The sequence below is a fragment of the Pseudophryne corroboree genome, chromosome 1, assembly GCF_028390025.1.
Source record: "Pseudophryne corroboree isolate aPseCor3 chromosome 1, aPseCor3.hap2, whole genome shotgun sequence".
Lineage (NCBI taxonomy): Eukaryota > Metazoa > Chordata > Amphibia > Anura > Myobatrachidae > Pseudophryne > Pseudophryne corroboree.
The window spans coordinates 988,424,664-988,442,601 of record NC_086444.1 but is presented as its reverse complement, the minus strand read 5'-3'; the positions used below and the strand labels follow the sequence as shown (position 1 = coordinate 988,442,601).

The 17,938-nt window shown below is 48.8% G+C and overlaps 1 protein-coding gene across 4 annotated transcripts in view; it reads left to right on the top strand.

Moving 5' to 3' along the window:
* The window catches only part of ARHGAP10 (Rho GTPase activating protein 10), a 614,077-nt gene that overhangs the window by 131,730 nt on the left and 464,409 nt on the right, over nucleotides 1–17,938 (top strand). The window contains exon 1 of one of the 4 annotated variants that reach the window (XM_063920581.1): nucleotides 15,786–15,887. The exons of the other annotated variants lie outside the window; for them this stretch is intronic. Within the exon in view, the coding sequence (XP_063776651.1) occupies nucleotides 15,821–15,887 (67 nt within the window). The 5' untranslated portion in view covers nucleotides 15,786–15,820. Of the gene's footprint in view, nucleotides 1–15,785; nucleotides 15,888–17,938 lie in introns of those variants that run through there. 4 annotated transcript variants of the gene reach the window in all.

Genomic DNA, 17,938 nt, shown 5'->3' with positions numbered 1-17,938 from the left:
TAGATGGAATGGTAAAATCCCGGAAAAAAATGGCGTGGGGTCCCCCCTCCAAAGCATAACCAGCCTCGGGCTCTTCGAGCCGGTCCTGGTTCTAAAAATCCGGGGTAAAAATGGACAGGGGATCCCCCGTATTTTTAAAACCAGCACCGGGCTCTGCGCCTGGTGCTGGTGCAAAAAATACGGGGGACAAAAAGGAGTAGGGGTCCCCCGTATTTTTTACACCAGCATCGGGCTCCACTAGCTGGAGAGATAATGCCACAGCCGGGGGTCACTTTTATACAGCGCCCTGCAGCCGTGGCATTAAATACCCAACTAGTCACCCCTGGCCGGGGTACCCTGGGGGAGTGGGGACCCCTTTAATCAAGGGGTCCCCCCCAGCCACCCAAGGGCCAGGGGGGTGAAGCCCGAGGCTGTCCCCCTCCATCCAAGGTCTGCGGATGGGGGGCTGAGAGCCTTGAGAAAATGACAAGAATATTGTTTTTTCCTGTAGTACTACAAGTCCCAGCAAGCCTCCCCCGCAAGCTGGTACTTGGAGAACCACAAGTACCAGCATGCGGGAGAAAAACGGGCCCACTGGTACCTGTAGTACTACTGGAAAAAAAATACCCAAATAAAAACAGGAGACACACACCTTGAGAGTAAAACTTTATTGCACACCTGCCGACACACACATACTTACCTATGTTGACCCGCCGACTGCCACGTCTCCTGATCCGACGATCCGGGATACCTGTGAATCAAATTATACTCGCCTCAATCCAGTGTCCAGATATAAATCCTCGTACTTGGCAAAACAAATAAACGCACACCCGAACCAGCGGACTGAAAGGGGTCCCATGTTTTCACATGGGACCCCTTTCCCCGAATGCAGAGACCCCCCCCGTGACTGCTGTCACCGAAAGGTCTCTTAAGCCAATCAGCGAGCGCAACGTCCTGGCACTCTGCTGATTGGCTGCACGTCTGAGCTGTCAGATAGCGCCTTGCAAAGCCTCTCCATTATACTCAATGGTGGGAACTTTGCGTCAGCGGTGAGGTCACCCGCGGTCAGCGGCTGACCGCGGGTAACCCCACCGCTACCCGCAAAGTTCCCACCATTGAAAGTAATGGAGAGGCTTTGCGATGCGCTGTCTGAGGTCACACGCGCATACAGCCAATCAGGTGAGTGCAACGAAGTAGCGCTTCCTGATTGGCTGAAGGGACCTCGGTGACAGGAGTCACGTGGGGTCCCGGCATTCGGGGAAAGGGGTCCCATGTGAAAACATGGGACCCCTTTCAGTCCGCTGGTCCGGGTGTGCGTTTATTTGTTTTGCCAAGTACGAGGATTTATATCTGGACACTGGATTGAGGTGAGTATAATTTGATTCACAGGTACCCCGGATCGTCGGATCAGGAGACGTGGCAGTCGGCGGGTCAACATAGGTAAGTATGTGTGTGTCGGCAGGTGTGCAATAAAGTTTTACTCTCAAGGTGTGTCTCTCCTGTTTTTATTTGGGTATTTTTTTTCCAGTAGTACTACAGGTACCAGCGGGCCCGTTTTTCTACCGCATGCTGGTACTTGTGGTTCTCCAAGTACCAGCTTGCGGGGGAGGCTTGCTGGGACTTGTAGTACTACAGGAAAAAACAATATTCTTGTCATTTTCTCAAGGCTATGAGCCCCCCATCCGCAGCCCTTGAATGGGGGGGGACAGCCTCGGGCTTCACCCCTGGCCCTTGGGTGGCTGGGGGGGGACCCCTTGATTGAAGGGGTCCCCACTCCCCCAGGGTACCCCGGCCAGGGGTGACTAGTTGGATATTTAATGCCACGGCCGCAGAGAGCGGTATAAAAGTGTCCCCCGGCTGTGGCATTATCTCTCCAGCTAGTGGAGCCCGATGCTGGTGTAAAAAATACGGGGGACCCCTACTCCTTTTTGTCCCCCGTATTTTTTGCACCAGGCGCAGAGCCCGGTGCTGGTTTTAAAAATACGGGGGATCCCCTGTCCATTTTCCCCCCGGATTTTTAGAACCAGGACGGGCTCGAAGAGCCCGAGGCTGGTTATGCTTTGGAGGGGGGACCCCACGCCATTTTTTTCCGTGTTTTTTCCCGTTTTTACCCGTTTCTAAAAAAACTGAACAAAATCCGTCAAATCGGCCGTTTTTCGTCAGCGGGACTGTCGAATCCGTTTTTTATTGCATATGGTCAATTTCGGCACCCACTTGCCGAAATTAGACTGTCGAATTGTGTCGAATTGAAAAACGGCCGAAAAATTGCCGTGATTCGCCGCTAATTGCATATACCCCATAGTGTTTAAACTTCCAATTTTTAAATGTAAACCAAATGCCATCCTTATCACAGTGAAATTACCTACAAGAAATGGTTTCCTTCCCTTTTGGATAAGTTACCAGTGGGAGAAATATTTGGGTTTATAAATGTCTGTTTCATCCTAAATGTAAATGCCAACTTTTCTGTACTGGATCGTTAGTCATTCTCATTGAAGGATATTAAATACATCTGCTAAAAAGGTTTGTTTAATAACTTGGCTTGTTTTATCCCATGTTTTTGTGTGTGTGTATGTGCACGCACTTGTTACATGCATGGCTGTATTCCAGAGAAATCATAAGACACCTGCTTGAATGTTTGTCAGATATATGGTGATACTCCGTGTAGGGAAAAAAATATATGTAAGCAAAAAAAATTTTTTTTTTTAATTAGATCTGATGATTTCTAGCTTTTAAAGCAATGTTTAGCAGTAAAGAGATGATGAAACGTCCACATTGGGAGTGGATGAGCTGAGGTGTTTGGTTTTCCTGTAAATATTGCCATGTATAATATGTAGCAGTACTAATTTCACAGATTGCCCTAGTGATCTTCTCCATCATGTGCTGTTATTCCCACGGGGTTGATGGAGAGTACAGCTAGCCATAGATTGCATGATAGTGAACTGACTTGAGGGAGTGACCGCACGATTATCGGAGAGCTTCCATGCAAGATTTAGAGATGTGATCTCCATTTACTGCCTGGAGGAGTCTGAATTAACGGTCAGGAAGATCGGACAGGTTTTAGAACCAAGAGAAGCCATTTAGGCTGCTTTTCAGATTTTTCTGGCTGTGGAATGTTATTCTCGTCTCATTGTCTGATGTGGCCAACGTAACTCTAGCATGGAGCTGTGATAAGTGGGAATACTGTCCCTCCCCTTTAGAATGTAAGCTCTCCTGAGCCAGGGCCTCCTACCTTATGTGCTTTTCCTTCCTTCACATATACGATCATCTACTTCATACTCCCTACAATGTCACCTAACCCTTTGTTTCTGCCACCCTGATGCTTGTTTGAGTCTTATGATCACTGATGTGGGAGCACCTACAGATGTAGCTGTACTCCGCTTTGCCACAGTGCGTCCAATTTGCGGCAAAGCTTGCGTGGCTAGTGTGTTTGTGACTATGACGCACGCACATCCATAGGTTTACATGGGCCGGTGTAGCAAGTTGAACCCACGGCATGTGTGCCCATGCCATGGAACAGATGACGGTGGCTACACCTGTACTTTAAAAAAAAAGAAAAAAAAAGTGTGTTTCCCGTTCATTTTTAAACAATTCCTTTATTTGGTACTACTGGGGATGCAGATTATCAATGTTGTTTATGTCATCTTTGTCTTTGTTCAGATTTTCCATCATTTATTATCTTGGGTATGTGTAAAGCAGTGTCCTTTATATGAACTCTTACTGGAATGTTTGAAAATTATCCATTGAATACTTCATCCATTTTTTATGGGCCATAAAGTAGACTGAACTTCATCATTCATGATAGTGATTTCTGAAAGTATGACTTTCTTTATCTTTTAGTGACTGCAGTATTTTGAAACAGAGCTATAGGGATTTATATTGGTAAAAGGTTTTTTTACCCGGAATCTTTTTCCTACAGTGACACATGTTGCACACATGTATTTTGGTATACTCCTTTTATGAACCATAAGGCACACAAGCATGGCACCCTTTCATATAGGGAATAGCTACTCTACAAAACTTTAAAAATGATTCAAAAGCATAGAGTGAATTGTATTTAGTTCAGTACAGTGAACTCTTCAAATGCTAGGCAATATACTTTATAATAGTATACAAAGAAAATTGCACCCACATCTATTTGCGCTATACACGAGGCAGCAAGGAATAGGCTATCCCCTTGGGTGCTATCCTAACCCAGAAGAGATACAAATTTGGAAAAAATGGGGTGGCCCCCTCTCTGCGCCTCCTAATGAGCCAATACCATAACATGTATATTTACTTAACTTATGAATAGATGGAACTCTTTCAATCTGCTTGTTTCTTCTCCGTTTTTATGAGATATAATTTCCAGGCAGTTAAACATGTAAAAATATAAAAAGAGACAATCTAGTGCAGCATATTCACAAGAAGTGTTACTCATATATTTTTACCAGCATATGATTCACTGATGACGGACAAAAGTGTAATTCTTATTAAAAAGATTTTTTAATTTAAAAAGTTCATAATAAAATATCCATGCAAGGATATACTGAATGATCCACAGATGTTACATCCACATGAACACTTATGAGGGTGGCTTCCTACCAGATTTACTGAGTATACGGTGCACATAAAAGGAACTGATAGATGTTCCAAATAAATCCCCGGGGAAGGTTTCAGCTCCAAGAATGGGTCACCCGTCCTCTCCTCGTCTGGTCAGGTCGCCGTTCTGTCCCTCTCTTCACCCAACGCATTTCAATAGTAATTCTTATCTTTATCAAGGCCAGATATGCCCCCCACAGTGCCAGATATGCCCTCACACTGCCAGATATGCCCTCACACTGCCAGATATGCCCCCACAGTGCCAGATATGCCCCCACAGTGCCAGATATGCCCCCACAGTGCCAGATATGCCCCCACAGTGCCAGATATTCCCCCACGGTGCCAGATATGCCCTCTTAGTGCCAGAAATGCCCTCATACTGCCAGATATGCCCCCTCAGTGCCACATATGCCCGCCCCCCACAGGAACGCACCCTTGGTCGTCCGATCCCGGAGCCGCGCCGCCGTCCCGCTCGCAGAGCCAGAAGCCGGCGTGAGAAGCAAGAAGACTTTGAAAGCGGCGGCAGAAGACTCCAGTCTTCATATGAGGTAGCGCACAGCACTGCAGCTGTGCGCCATTGCTCCCACATTAAACCCGCACACTCTGGTCACTGTAGGGTGCAGGGCGCAGGGGGGGGGGGGGGCGCGCCCTGGGCAGCAATTAAGTACCTCTTGGCATAAAAGAGCATATATACAGTTGGGCACTGTATATATGCATGAGCCCCCGCCATTATTTTACACAAAATCGCGGGACAGAAGCCCGCCGCTGAGGGGGCGGGGCTTTTTCCTCAGCACTCACCAGCGCCATTTTCTCTCCACAGCTCCGCTGAGAGGAAGCTCCCCAGACTCTCCCTTGCAGAATCACGGTAGAAAGAGGGTAAAAAGAGAGAGGGGGGGCACATAAATTTAGCGCAAAATCAGTGTATACAGCAGCTACTGGGTAAACACTAAGTTACTGTGTAATTCCTGGGTCATATAGCGCTGGGGTGTGTGCTGGCATACTCTCTCTCTGTCTCTCCAAAGGGCCTTGTGGGGGTTCTGTCCTCAAATAGAGCATCCCCTGTGTGTGTGGTGTGTCGGTATGCTTGTGTCGACATGTTTGACTAGGAAGGCTATGTGGAAGCAGAGCAGGTGCAAATGAATGTGGTGGCTCCGCCGACGGCGCCGACACCTGATTGGATGGATATGTGGAAGGTTTTAAATGATAATGTAAGCTCCTTGCATAAAAGGTTTTATAAAGCTGAAGCCTTGGGACAGTCAGGGTCTCAACCCATGCCTGATCCTACAGCGCAGAGGCCGTCAGGGTCTCAGAAGCGCCCACTATCCCAAATTGTTAAAACAGATATCGACACGGATTCTGACTCCAGTGTCGATGGCGATGATGCAAAGTTGCAGCCTAAAATGGCTAAAGCCATCCGCTACATGATTATAGCAATGAAGGATGTATTGCACATCTCAGAGGAAAACCCTGTCCCTGACAAGAGGGTTTATATGTTTGGGGAAAAAGGCAAGAGGTGACTTTTCCCCCTTCACATGAGTTGAATGAGTTATGTGAAAAAGCTTGGGAATCTCCAGATAGAAAAATGCAGATTTCCAAACGGTTACTTATGGCGTATCCTTTCCCGCCAACGGACAGGTTACGCTGGGAATCCTCCCCTAGGGTAGACAAAGCTTTGACACGCTTATCTAAGAAGGTAGCCCTGCCGTCACAGGATACGGCCACCCTAAAGGATCCTGCGGATAGAAAGCAGGAAGGTATCCTGAAGTCCGTTTATACACATTCAGGTACCCTACTAAGGCCGGCTATTGCGTTGGCCTGGATGTGTAGTGCTGTAGCAGCATGGACAGATACTTTATCTGAGGAACTTGATACCTTGGACAAGGATACTATATTACTGACCCTGGGGCATATAAAAGACGCTGTCCTATATATGAGGGATGCCCAGAGAGATATTTGCCTACTGGGCTCTAGAATAAATGCAATGTCGATTTCTGCTAGAAGGGTCCTGTGGACTCTGCAATGGACAGGTGATGCCGATTCAAAAAAGCACATGGAGGTTTTACCTTTATAAGGGTGAGGAATTGTTTGGGGACGGTCTCTCGGACCTAGTTTTCACAGCTACGGCTGGGAAGTCAAATTTTTTGCCATATATCCCCTCACAGCCTAAGAAAGCACCATATTACCAAATGCAGTCCTTTCGATCACAAAGAGGCAAGAAAGTCCGAGGTGCGTCCTTTCTTGCCAGAGGCAGGGGTAGAGGAAAGAAGCTGCACAATACAGCTAGTTCCCAGGAACAGAAGTCCTCCCCGGCTTCCACTAAATCCACCGCATGACGCTGGGGCTCCACAGGTGGAGCCAGGATCGGTGGGGGCACGTCTCCGAAATTTCAGCCACCAGTGGGTTCGCTCACGGGTGGGTCCCTGGGCTATTCAGATTGTGTCTCAGGGATACAAGCTGGAATTCGAAGTGATGCCCCCTCACCGTTACCTCAAATCGGCCCTGCCAGCTTCCCCCATAGAAAGGGAAGTAGTGTTAGCGGCAATTCACAAATTATATCTCCAGCAGGTGGTGGTAAAGGTTCCCCTCCCTCTACAGGGAAGGGGTTACTATTCCACAATGTTTGTGGTACCGAAACCGGACGGTTCGTCAGACCCATATTGAATTTAAAATCCCTGAACATTTACCTGAAAAGGTTCAAGTTCAAGATGGAATCGCTCAGGGCGGTCATTGCAAGCCTGGAAGAGGGGGATTTTATGGTATCTCTGGACATAAAGGATGCTTACCTGCATGTCCCCATTTATCCACCTCATCAGGAGTACCTAAGATTTGTGGTACAGGACTGTCATTACCAATTCCAGACGTTGCCGTTTGGTCTGTCCACGGCACCGAGAATATTTACCAAGGTAATGGCAGAAATGATGGTGCTTCTGCGAAAGCAAGAAATCACAATTATCCCATACTTGGACGATCTCCTCATAAAGGCGAGGTCAAGAGAGCAGTTGCTGATCAGCGTAGCACACTCTCGGGAAGTATTGCAACAGCACAGCTGGATTCTGAATATTCCAAAGTCGCAGCTGATTCCTACGACGCGTCTGCCCTTCCTGGGCATGATTCTGGACACAGACCAGAAGAAGGTGTTTCTCCCGGCGGAGAAGGCTCAGGAGCTCGTGACTCTGGTCAGAGACCTCTTAAAACCAAAACAGGTGTCGGTGCATCAATGCACGCGAGTCCTGGGAAAGATGGTGGTGTCTTACGAAGCCATTCCCTTCGGCAGGTTCCATGCGAGGACCTTTCAGTGGGATCTATTGGACAAGTGGTCCGGATCGCATCTTCAGATGCAGCGACTGATCACCCTATCCCCCAGGGCCAGGGTGTCTCTTCTGTGGTGGCTGCAGAGTGCTCACCTTCTCGAGGGCCGCAGGTTCGGCATACAGGACTGGGTCCTGGTGACCACGGATGCAAGCTCCGAGGGTGGGGGGCAGTCACTCAGGGAAGAAATTTCCAGGGTCTGTGGTCAAGTCAGGAGACTTGTCTGCACATCAATATCCTGGAACTAAGGGCCATATACAACGCCCTAAGTCAAGCGGAGCCTCTGCTTCGCAACCAACCGGTGCTGATTCAGTCAGACAACATCACCGCAGTGGCTCATGTAAACCGCCAAGGCGGCACAAGGAGCAGGGTGGCGATGGCAGAAGCCACCAGAATTCTTCGCTGGGCGGAGAATCACATGAGAGCACTGCCAGCAGTGTTCATTCCGGGAGTGGACAACTGGGAAGCAGACTTCCTAAGCAGGCACGACCTACACCCGGGGGAGTGGGGACTTCATCAAGAAGTCTTCACACAGATTACAAGTCGTTGGGAACTGCCACAGGTGGACATAATGGCATCTCGCCTCAACAAAAAGCTACAAATGTATTGCGCCAGGTCAAGAGACCCTCAGGCGATAGCTGTGGACGCACTAGTGACACCGTGGGTGTTCCAGTCGGTTTATGTGTTTCCTCCTCTTCCTCTCATACCCAAGGTAGTGAGAATCATAAGAAAAAGAGGAGTGAGAACAATACTAATTGTTCCGGATTGGCCAAGAAGGACTTGGTATCCAGAGCTGCAAGAAATGCTCACAGAGGACCCATGGCCTCTGCCTCTAAGGCAGGATTTGTTGCAGCAGGGGCCCTGTCTGTTCCAAGACTTACCGCGGCAGCGTTTGACGGCATGGCGGTTGAACGCCGAATCCTAGCAGAAAAAGGGATTCCGGATGAGGTTATTCCTACGCTAATAAAGGCTAGGAAAGATGTGACGGCTAAACATTATCACCGTATATGGCGAAAATATGTTGCTTGGTGTGAGGCCAGGAATGCCCCTACAGAGGAATTCCAGCTGGGCCGTTTCCTTCACTTCCTACAGTCGGGAGTGACTTTGGGCCTAAATTTGGGGTCCATTAAGGTCCAGATTTCGGCCCGATCAATTTTCTTTCAAAAAGAACTGGCTTCTCTGCCTGAAGTTCAGACGTTTGTAAAGGGAGTGCTACATATTCAGCCCCCGTTTGTGCCTCCAGTGACACCTTGGGATCTTAACGTGGTGTTGAGTTTCCTGAAATCACACTGATTTGAGCCACTTAAAACCGTGGAGTTAAAATATCTCACGTGGAAGGTGGTCATGCTATTAGCCTTGGCTTCGGCGAGGCGTGTGTCGGAATTGGCGGCTTTGTCACATAAAAGCCCCTATCTGGTTTTCCATATGGATAGGGCAGAATTGCGGACTCATCCGCAATTTCTGCCAAAAGTGTTGTCATCTTTTCATATGAACCAACCTATTGTGGTGCCTGTGGCTACTCGTGACTTGGAGGATTCCGAGTTACTGGATGTAGTCAGGGCTTTGAAGGTTTATGTAGCCAGAACGGCTGGAGTCAGGAAAACTGAGTCGCTGTTTATCCTGTATGCATCCAACAAGCTGGGTGCTCCTGCTTCAAAGCAAACTATTGCTCGCTGGATCTGTAACACGATTCAGCAGGCTCATTCTGCGGCTGGATTGCCGCCTCCAAAATCAGTAAAAGCCCATTCCACAAGGAAGGTGGGCTCTTCTTGGGCGGCTGCCCGAGGGGTCTCTGCATTACAGCTTTGCCGAGCAGCTACTTGGTCGGGTTCAAACACTTTTGCAAAGTTCTACAAGTTTGATACCCTGTCTGAGGAGGACCTTGTGTTTGCTCATTCGGTGCTGCAGAGTCATCCGCACTCTCCCGCCCGTTTGGGAGCTTTGGTATAATCCCCATGGTTCTTACGGAGTCCCCAGCATCCACTAGGACGTTAGAGAAAATAAGATTTTACTTACCGGTAAATCTATTTCTCGTAGTACGTAGTGGATGCTGGGCGCCCGTCCCAAGTGCGGACTTCTTCTGCAATACTTGTATATAGTTATTGCTTAAATAAGGGTTATGTTATGGTTGCATCAGGTTTGTCTGATGCTCTGTTGTTGTTCATACTGTTAACTAGGTAAGTTTATCACGAGTTATACGGTGTGATTGGTGTGGCTGGTATGAGTCTTGCCCTGGATTCCAAAATCCTTTCCTTGTACTGTCAGCTCTTCCGGGCACAGTTTCCTTAACTGAGGTCTGGAGGAGGGACATAGAGGGAGGAGCCAGTGCACACCAGTATTCCTAATTCTTTCTTAAAGTGCCCTGTCTCCTGCGGAGCCCGTCTATTCCCCATGGTCCTAACGGAGTCCCCAGCATCCACTACGGACTACGAGAAATAGATTTACCGGTAAGTAAAATCTTATTATACATGTTATGGTATTGGCTCATTAGGAGGCGCAGAGAGGGGGCTACTTTATAATAGTGTTTTGTTGGCATTCTATGTTATTATTGTTTACATAGGCCTAGTGCACTGTATTCCGTAGTTCCTTAATGACCATATGTAATCATTCTCATCAGTCCCTGCTCTGTGACAGTCTATATTTGGTACTACACAAGCACACATGGACACTAGGGTAAATTTTGTCAGCTGTCAATGGTTGGGTTGAAGGAAAAAAAAAATCCCCAGAAAATGACTCTTAATGATGTGGTTGAATCCTATAAGACCATTATCTAACCATGTAGTAATGCCAGTACTGTTCTCAGTGAAGTGTTGAAAGAGCAAGAAGCAGAAGGGACTATTTATATCTGATAAGTGCAGGGCCGTTTCTAGCCAATTTGGCTCCCAGTGCGAGATTTAAAAATGCGCCCCCCCCCCCATAGATATAAAGAGGAAAAGCATGCGCGCGCCGAAGGCGTGCGCGCTCCCGGTAAGGGGGCGTGACCTCATTAAAATGGGCGTGGCTTTGTTAAGATGGGCGTGGCCTCATCTGATCTCGTCAACACGGCCACCACAGGATATTAAAAAAAAAAAGTCCTCATTTTACACATTACAGCAGGCACGCTACCCCATTTTACACAGCACGGCAGGCAAGTGTCCCCATTTTACACAGTACGACAGGCACGTGCCCCCATTTTACACATTGCGGCAGGAAAAAGTGTCCCCATTTTACACAGTACGACAGGCAAGTGTCCCCATTTTACACATTGCGGCAGGAAAAAGTGTCCTCATTTTACACAGCACGGCAGGCAAGTGTCCCCATTTTACACATTGCGGCAGGCACGTGCCCCCATTTTACACATTGCGGCAGGAAAAAGTGTCCTCATTTTACACAGTACGACAGGCAAGTGTCCCCATTTTACACATTGCGGCAGACAGGTGTCCCCATTTTACACATTGCGGCAGACAGGTGTCCCCATTTTACACATTGCGGCAGACAGGTGTCCCCATTTTACACATTGCGACAGACACGTGCCCCCATTTTACACAGTACGCAGGCAAGTGTCCCCATTTTACACACTGCGGCAGACACGTGCCCCCATTTTACACAGTACGCAGGCAAGTGTCCCCATTTTACACACTGCGGCAGACACGTGCCCCCATTTTACACAGTACGCAGGCAAGTGTCCCCATTTTACACACTGCGGCAGACAGGTGTCCCCATTTTACACATTAAGGCAGACAGGTCCCCATTTTACACATTAAGGCAGACAGGTCCCCATTTTACACATTAAGGCAGACAGGTCCCCATTTTACACATTAAGGCAGACAGGTCCCCATTTTACACATTACTGCAGGTGGTGGGGAGGGAGAAAGAGAGGGAGAGGGGCTGACTTACATTTGTAGCGGTTCTCGCCGCTCTTCAGCCGCCTCTCCCTCCTCGTCTGCGCGGCTCCCCTTCTCCCTCCTCCCGAGTGCCCAGCTCGGGGGGCGGGGTTTCGCGGAATGACGCGTTTGCGTCGTGACGTCACGACGCAATCGCGTCATTCTGCGAAACCCCGCCCCCCGAGCTGGGCACTCGGGAGGAGGGAGAAGGGGGTTTCAAAGTATGAAGAAGTGCCGCGGCGGGCGCCCCGTGCGGTTGCACGGCTCGCCCGCCGCAAGAAACGGCACTGGATAAGTGCAACGTTAGCTCTGGAAACTTTGGCTAACTGTATATTGGTAGATTATATATTGTTTTGTGTTACTGTATGCATTTTTAGGGACTATACCAATATTTAAGACTGCTAGAATTTGAAGTACTTAAACTTTGCATTTAAATGTATTAGTTCCAGTTAAGTGGCCTGTGCAACTCAACCATTTGGTTTCCAGGTTTGTCACATATGGGACACGAGAGTTAGGTCTGTTATTTATACATTAGAGTGCCTATCATAGTAGGTATCGCACTGTAGAGAATCAATTGTGCATTGCCTGTCCTGAGTCAGAAGTGCAGTGGGAGCTGAAGTGCGCGCCGAGTCTCCTACCTGCGTCCCTGTATCTTCTCTTTCTGCTGCAGGCTGAGCACTGATTACAGTGCACTTCCTGCTCACATGACACACATAAGTGTCTATCAGTGCACAAGGCACACCCCCACACTCAGAGGCATGCCTCTATTAGCTCTTTTTCTGTGCAGCTTTACTGCCTGTGGTGTGGCCCCACCCCCATCTCTACACAACAGTGTCTGACTGCAGAACTGAGCTGTTGCTGCCTCATCTCTCGTCTCCATGCAGCTCCAGGGATCTCCACAAAACTCGTGAGTTGGCTATAAAAAGGATTACAGTAAACAAAAAAGATTTTTATGTTATAAATATCTTCTTTGTATTATTCTAATCCATTTTTATATAAAATCTCAGGAGTTTGACAGGGAGTTTGACAGAGGAGGCTCTGCCTACCCTGACTGCATGTTAGTGGTTATACATACAGGTTTGAATAAAAATGAGCCAGGGTTTTCTTCCTGTGACTACTGTACATCACACCTAGGGCCTGATTCATGTTTGTAAGCAAAAGAAAAAAGCAAGCACCTGGGCAAAACCATGTTGCACCGAAGGTGGGGCAGATGTAACGTTCTGGCAGATTAATATTTGGGTGGGGTGTGTTCAAACTGAAATCTAAATTGCAGTGTAAAAATAGAGCCTTCTAACATTGGTGGACTATATGCAGAAGCAGCCAGTCTTTACCCTGCAAAGAAAAAAATAAAAATGTGTTTGCTACCCTTGCTTGGCAACATGGTTTGGTCCAGACTCAAAGTTAGTTGAGTCTGGACCAACTCACCAACTTTGCTTTACTCACAAACATGAAACAGGCCCATAGAACAGATAAAACGTTGAGCTTTAGCCCATAGGATGTGGGTGGAACTCTTGATAAATAAAATTTCTCAAACGTCCTAGAGGATGCTGGGGACTCCAAAAGGACCATGGAGTATAGACTGATCCGCAGGAGCTTGGGCACACTATAAAGACTTAAACTGGGTGTGAACTAACTCCTCCCTCTATGCCCCTCCTCCAGACCTCAGTTAGACTTTGTGCCCAGGAGTGATGGGTCACACACTAGGGGAGCTCTCCTGAGTTTCTCTGGAAAGACTTTGTTAGGTTTTTTATTTTCAGGCAGACCTGCTGGCTACAGGCTCCCTGCAGCGTGGGAGTGAGGGGAGAGAAGCAGGACCTACTTCTTCTTAGTTTAAAGGCTCTGCTTCTCGGCTATTGGACACCATTAGCTCCAGAGGGTTCGATCACTTGGTGCGCCTAGCTGCTTGTTCCCGGAGCCGCGCCGTCAATCCCCTCACAAAAGCCGGAAGAAAGAAGCCGGGTGAGTATTGGAAGAAAAGAAGACTTCAGTGACGGCAGAAGAATTCAGTAACGGAGGTAACAGCAGCGGTAGCGCTGCGCTCCATGCTCCCACACACCAACGTCTCTGGCAGGGTGCAGGGCGCTGGGGGGGAGCGCCCTGGGGGCATGTTGCTGAGGGTCTAAAATGCTGGCGGGGGGACATATTTCGGTGCCTGGACACAGGGTATGTTAACCCCGCCAGGGTGCCGCAGGGGGGAGCAACAGCGGGAGCGCTGCGCTCCCTACTCCCACACATACCATCGGCCTGCAGGGCGCTGGGGGGGAGCGCCCTGGGCAGCATATAGACTATGTATAATAGGTAGATCACTGGCGGGGGGACATACTTCGGTGCCCGCCCCGCCAGTGCGCCGCGAACGGGAGGGAGCAGCAGCGGTAGCGCTGCGCTCCCGGCTCCCGCACTCCATCGGCCTGCAGGGCGCTGGGGGGGAGCGCCCTGGGCAGCATATAGCATGTGTATATATGTGTATAATTAGTAGATCACTGGCGGGGGGACATACTTTGGTGCCCGCCCCGCCAGTGCGCCGCGAACAGGAGGGAGCAGCAGCGGTAGCGCTGCGCTCTCTGCTCCCGCTCTCTATCGGCCTGCAGGGTGCAGGGCGCTGGGGGGGAGCGCCCTGGGCAGCGTTTATTGAAAGATCCCGGGCGGGGGAACATACCCGGACACCGGGTGTCTTCGCCCTGCCAGGGTACTGCAGCGTGCGCGCTGCGCTCCATGGCTCCCACACACCAACGGCTTCCGTGGGTGTGGGGCGCAGGGGGGGGGCCCTGGGCTGTGTTTGGACATAGAGGGGTTTATACAGGGGGTTACTCCCTGTATATAGGGTCCCCAGCTGAATTTAGGTATATATATTTATATATTTGGCCGGGCTTAAGCGCGCCGGTAAGGGGCGGAGCTTAGCCCTCACAGGGGAATCAGCGCCATTTTCCTCAGATCCCCGCCAGGACTTGCTGGATAGTAAGTTGGAGGGGGAGCACCATGTTTTAAAAGCTATATGGGTGTCATATAGCCTTAGGTTTGATAATGGGCGCATAATCACTTATATTACATATATTCACTGTTTCCCTGTTGTACCCACTATTGGTTAGTCAACATATGTCGGCAGGTGTGAGGGCTTTGTCACAAGCTGCTGTGGGGATAACTGTCGGCTTCGCCGGCGTAGGGCGGTACTTGATTCGGGAAATTAAGTATTAGCAAATTGGTGTTTGTGTGATTAATACAGTGAACACGATAGGGGAGATACAGTTGTTTGGGGATGTCCTGTCGGCATCAACGGTATTTCCTGGGTAAAAAAATTATCGGGCTGTTATGGCCTGTAAATATATATATATATATATATATATATATATTGGTATAAGGGGGGGGGGGGGGGGGGAGTGTTATCAAAATTGTATTTGTATCCTTCCCTCGGACCCCTCGGGGTTCCGTGATTATTTTTTACCCGCTTACTATTCCTTGCTGTCGACATTTACCAAGTTTCTGTCGACTTTAACGTTCCTGGTAGATCCACATCGGGGGCATGTCAGTACATGGTCATACACATTCATAACACATTACCGTCACTAGGGACCTGACTGGTCTGGACATTCCACTTGCGTATAGGTTATATCTATATATGTATATATGTAGATATAGGTTTATATATGCATGGTTAGGATGTATGTGTTTTATTGTGTATTACATGATGTATATCCATGAATGCTGAATTAATGGTATTCTTATCATGTACTGGTCGCTCTGTTGATTAAGCTCTAGATTGGCCGTGACGAGTTGGTTCGATCCTCTCAAGGAGTCCGAATATTCTTCTCTTCACATCGCGGAGAGAAAATTATGACAGTCAACTCCTGGTCGACGCAGAGCCCGGTCACAAAGGATCATACACAGGTAGCTAAGTGAAATTTTATTTCTATACTTTGACCTTGTTGCGCTGTATGCACTTGAGGGAGTGTTGTATACGGGTTGGCATACGATAGAATTACCCTACCCAGTGTGGGTAGACTTGCCTATGTTTATTCTACCTTATAACATTGCAGCAGGCTGCCACGTGACAGCAGGAGGTGTGACCGGAAAAATGCGGAGGATGTCTCCGGGAGATGCTGGAGGGAGGTATACAGCTGTTTGGTGTGGCCTCTGGTCAGTCAATCTCGGCGGATTCCTCTGGTAAGTCTAACTGCGTGTGTTAGCCTCTTTCACAACGGTTGGTGACGCATTCTTTTGTGGGATGAGGTAGTTTTAACTGGTTCGATACCGTTCTTTCTCTATCGTCCTAGTGGATGCTGGGGTTCCTGAAAGGACCATGGGGAATAGCGGCTCCGCAGGAGACAGGGCACAAAAAGTAAAGCTTTAGGATCAGGTGGTGTGCACTGGCTCCTCCCCCTATGACCCTCCTCCAAGCCTCGGTTAGATTTTTGTGCCCGGCCGAGAAGGGTGCAATCTAGGTGGCTCTCCTAAAGAGCTGCTTAGAAAAGTTTAGTTTAGGTTTTTTATTTTACAGTGAGTCCTGCTGGCAACAGGATCACTGCAACGAGGGACTTAGGGGAGAAGAAGTGAACTCGCCTGCGTGCAGGATGGATTGGCTTCTTTGGCTACTGGACATTAGCTCCAGAGGGACGATCACAGGTACAGCCTGGATGGTCACCGGAGCCTCGCCGCCGGCCCCCTTGCAGATGCTGAAACGAGAAGAGGTCCAGAATCGGCGGCAGAAGACTCCTCAGTCTTCTTAAGGTAGCGCACAGCACTGCAGCTGTGCGCCATTTCCTCTCAGCACACTTCACACGGCAGTCACTGAGGGTGCAGGGCGCTGGGAGGGGGGCGCCCTGGGAGGCAAATGAAAACCTTTTTTGGCTAAAAATACCTCACATATAGCCTCCGGGGGCTATATGGAGATATTTAACCCCTGCCAGAATCCATTAAAGAGCGGGAGACGAGCCCGCCGAAAAAGGGGCGGGGCCTATCTCCTCAGCACACAGCGCCATTTTCCCTCACAGAAAGGCTGGAGGGAAGGCTCCCAGGCTCTCCCCTGCACTGCACTACAGAAACAGGGTTAAAACAGAGAGGGGGGGCACTAATTTGGCATTAGAAATATATAAAAGATGCTATTAGGGAAAACACTTATATAAGGTTGTCCCTATATAATTATAGCGTTTTTGGTGTGTGCTGGCAAACTCTCCCTCTGTCTCTCCAAAGGGCTAGTGGGGCCTGTCCTCTATCAGAGCATTCCCTGTGTGTGTGCTGTGTGTCGGTACGTGTGTGTCGACATGTATGAGGACGATGTTGGTGAGGAGGCGGAGCAATTGCCTGTAATGGTGATGTCACTCTCTAGGGAGTCGACACCGGAATGGATGGCTTATTTAGGGAATTACGTGATAATGTCAACACGCTGCAAGGTCGGTTGACGACATGAGACGGCCGACAAACAATTAGTACCGGTCCAGACGTCTCAAAAACACCGTCAGGGGTTTTAAAACGCCCGTTTACTTTAGTCGGTCGACACAGACACAGACATGGACACTGAATCCAGTGTCGACGGTGAATAAACAAACGTATTCCTTATTAGGGCCACACGTTAAGGGCAATGAAGGAGGTGTTACATATTTCTGATACTACAAGTACCACAAAAGAGGGTATTATGTGGGATGTGAAAAAACTACCGTAGTTTTTCCTGAATCAGATAAATTAAATGAAGTGTGTGATGATGCGTGGGTTCCCCCCGATAGAAAATTATGGGCGGTATACCCTTTCCCGCCAGAAGTTAGGGCGCGTTGGGAAACACCCCTTAGGGTGGATAAGGCGCTCACACGCTTATCAAAACAAGTGGCGGTACCGTCTATAGATAGGGCCGTCCTCAAGGAGCCAGCTGACAGGAGGCTGGAAAATATCATAAAAAGTATATACACACATACTGGTGTTATACTGCGACCAGCGATCGCCTCAGCCTGGATGTGCAGAGCTGGGGTGGCTTGGTCGGATTCCCTGACTAAAAATATTGATACCCTTGACAGGGACAGTATTTTATTGACTATAGAGCATTTAAAGGATGCATTTTCTATATATGCGAGATGCACAGAGGGATATTTGCACTCTGGCATCAAGAGTAAGTGCGATGTCCATATCTGCCAGAAGATGTTTATGGACACGACAGTGGTCAGGTGATGCAGATTCCAAACGGCACAAAGGTGTATTGCCGTATAAAGGAAGAGGAGTTATTTGGG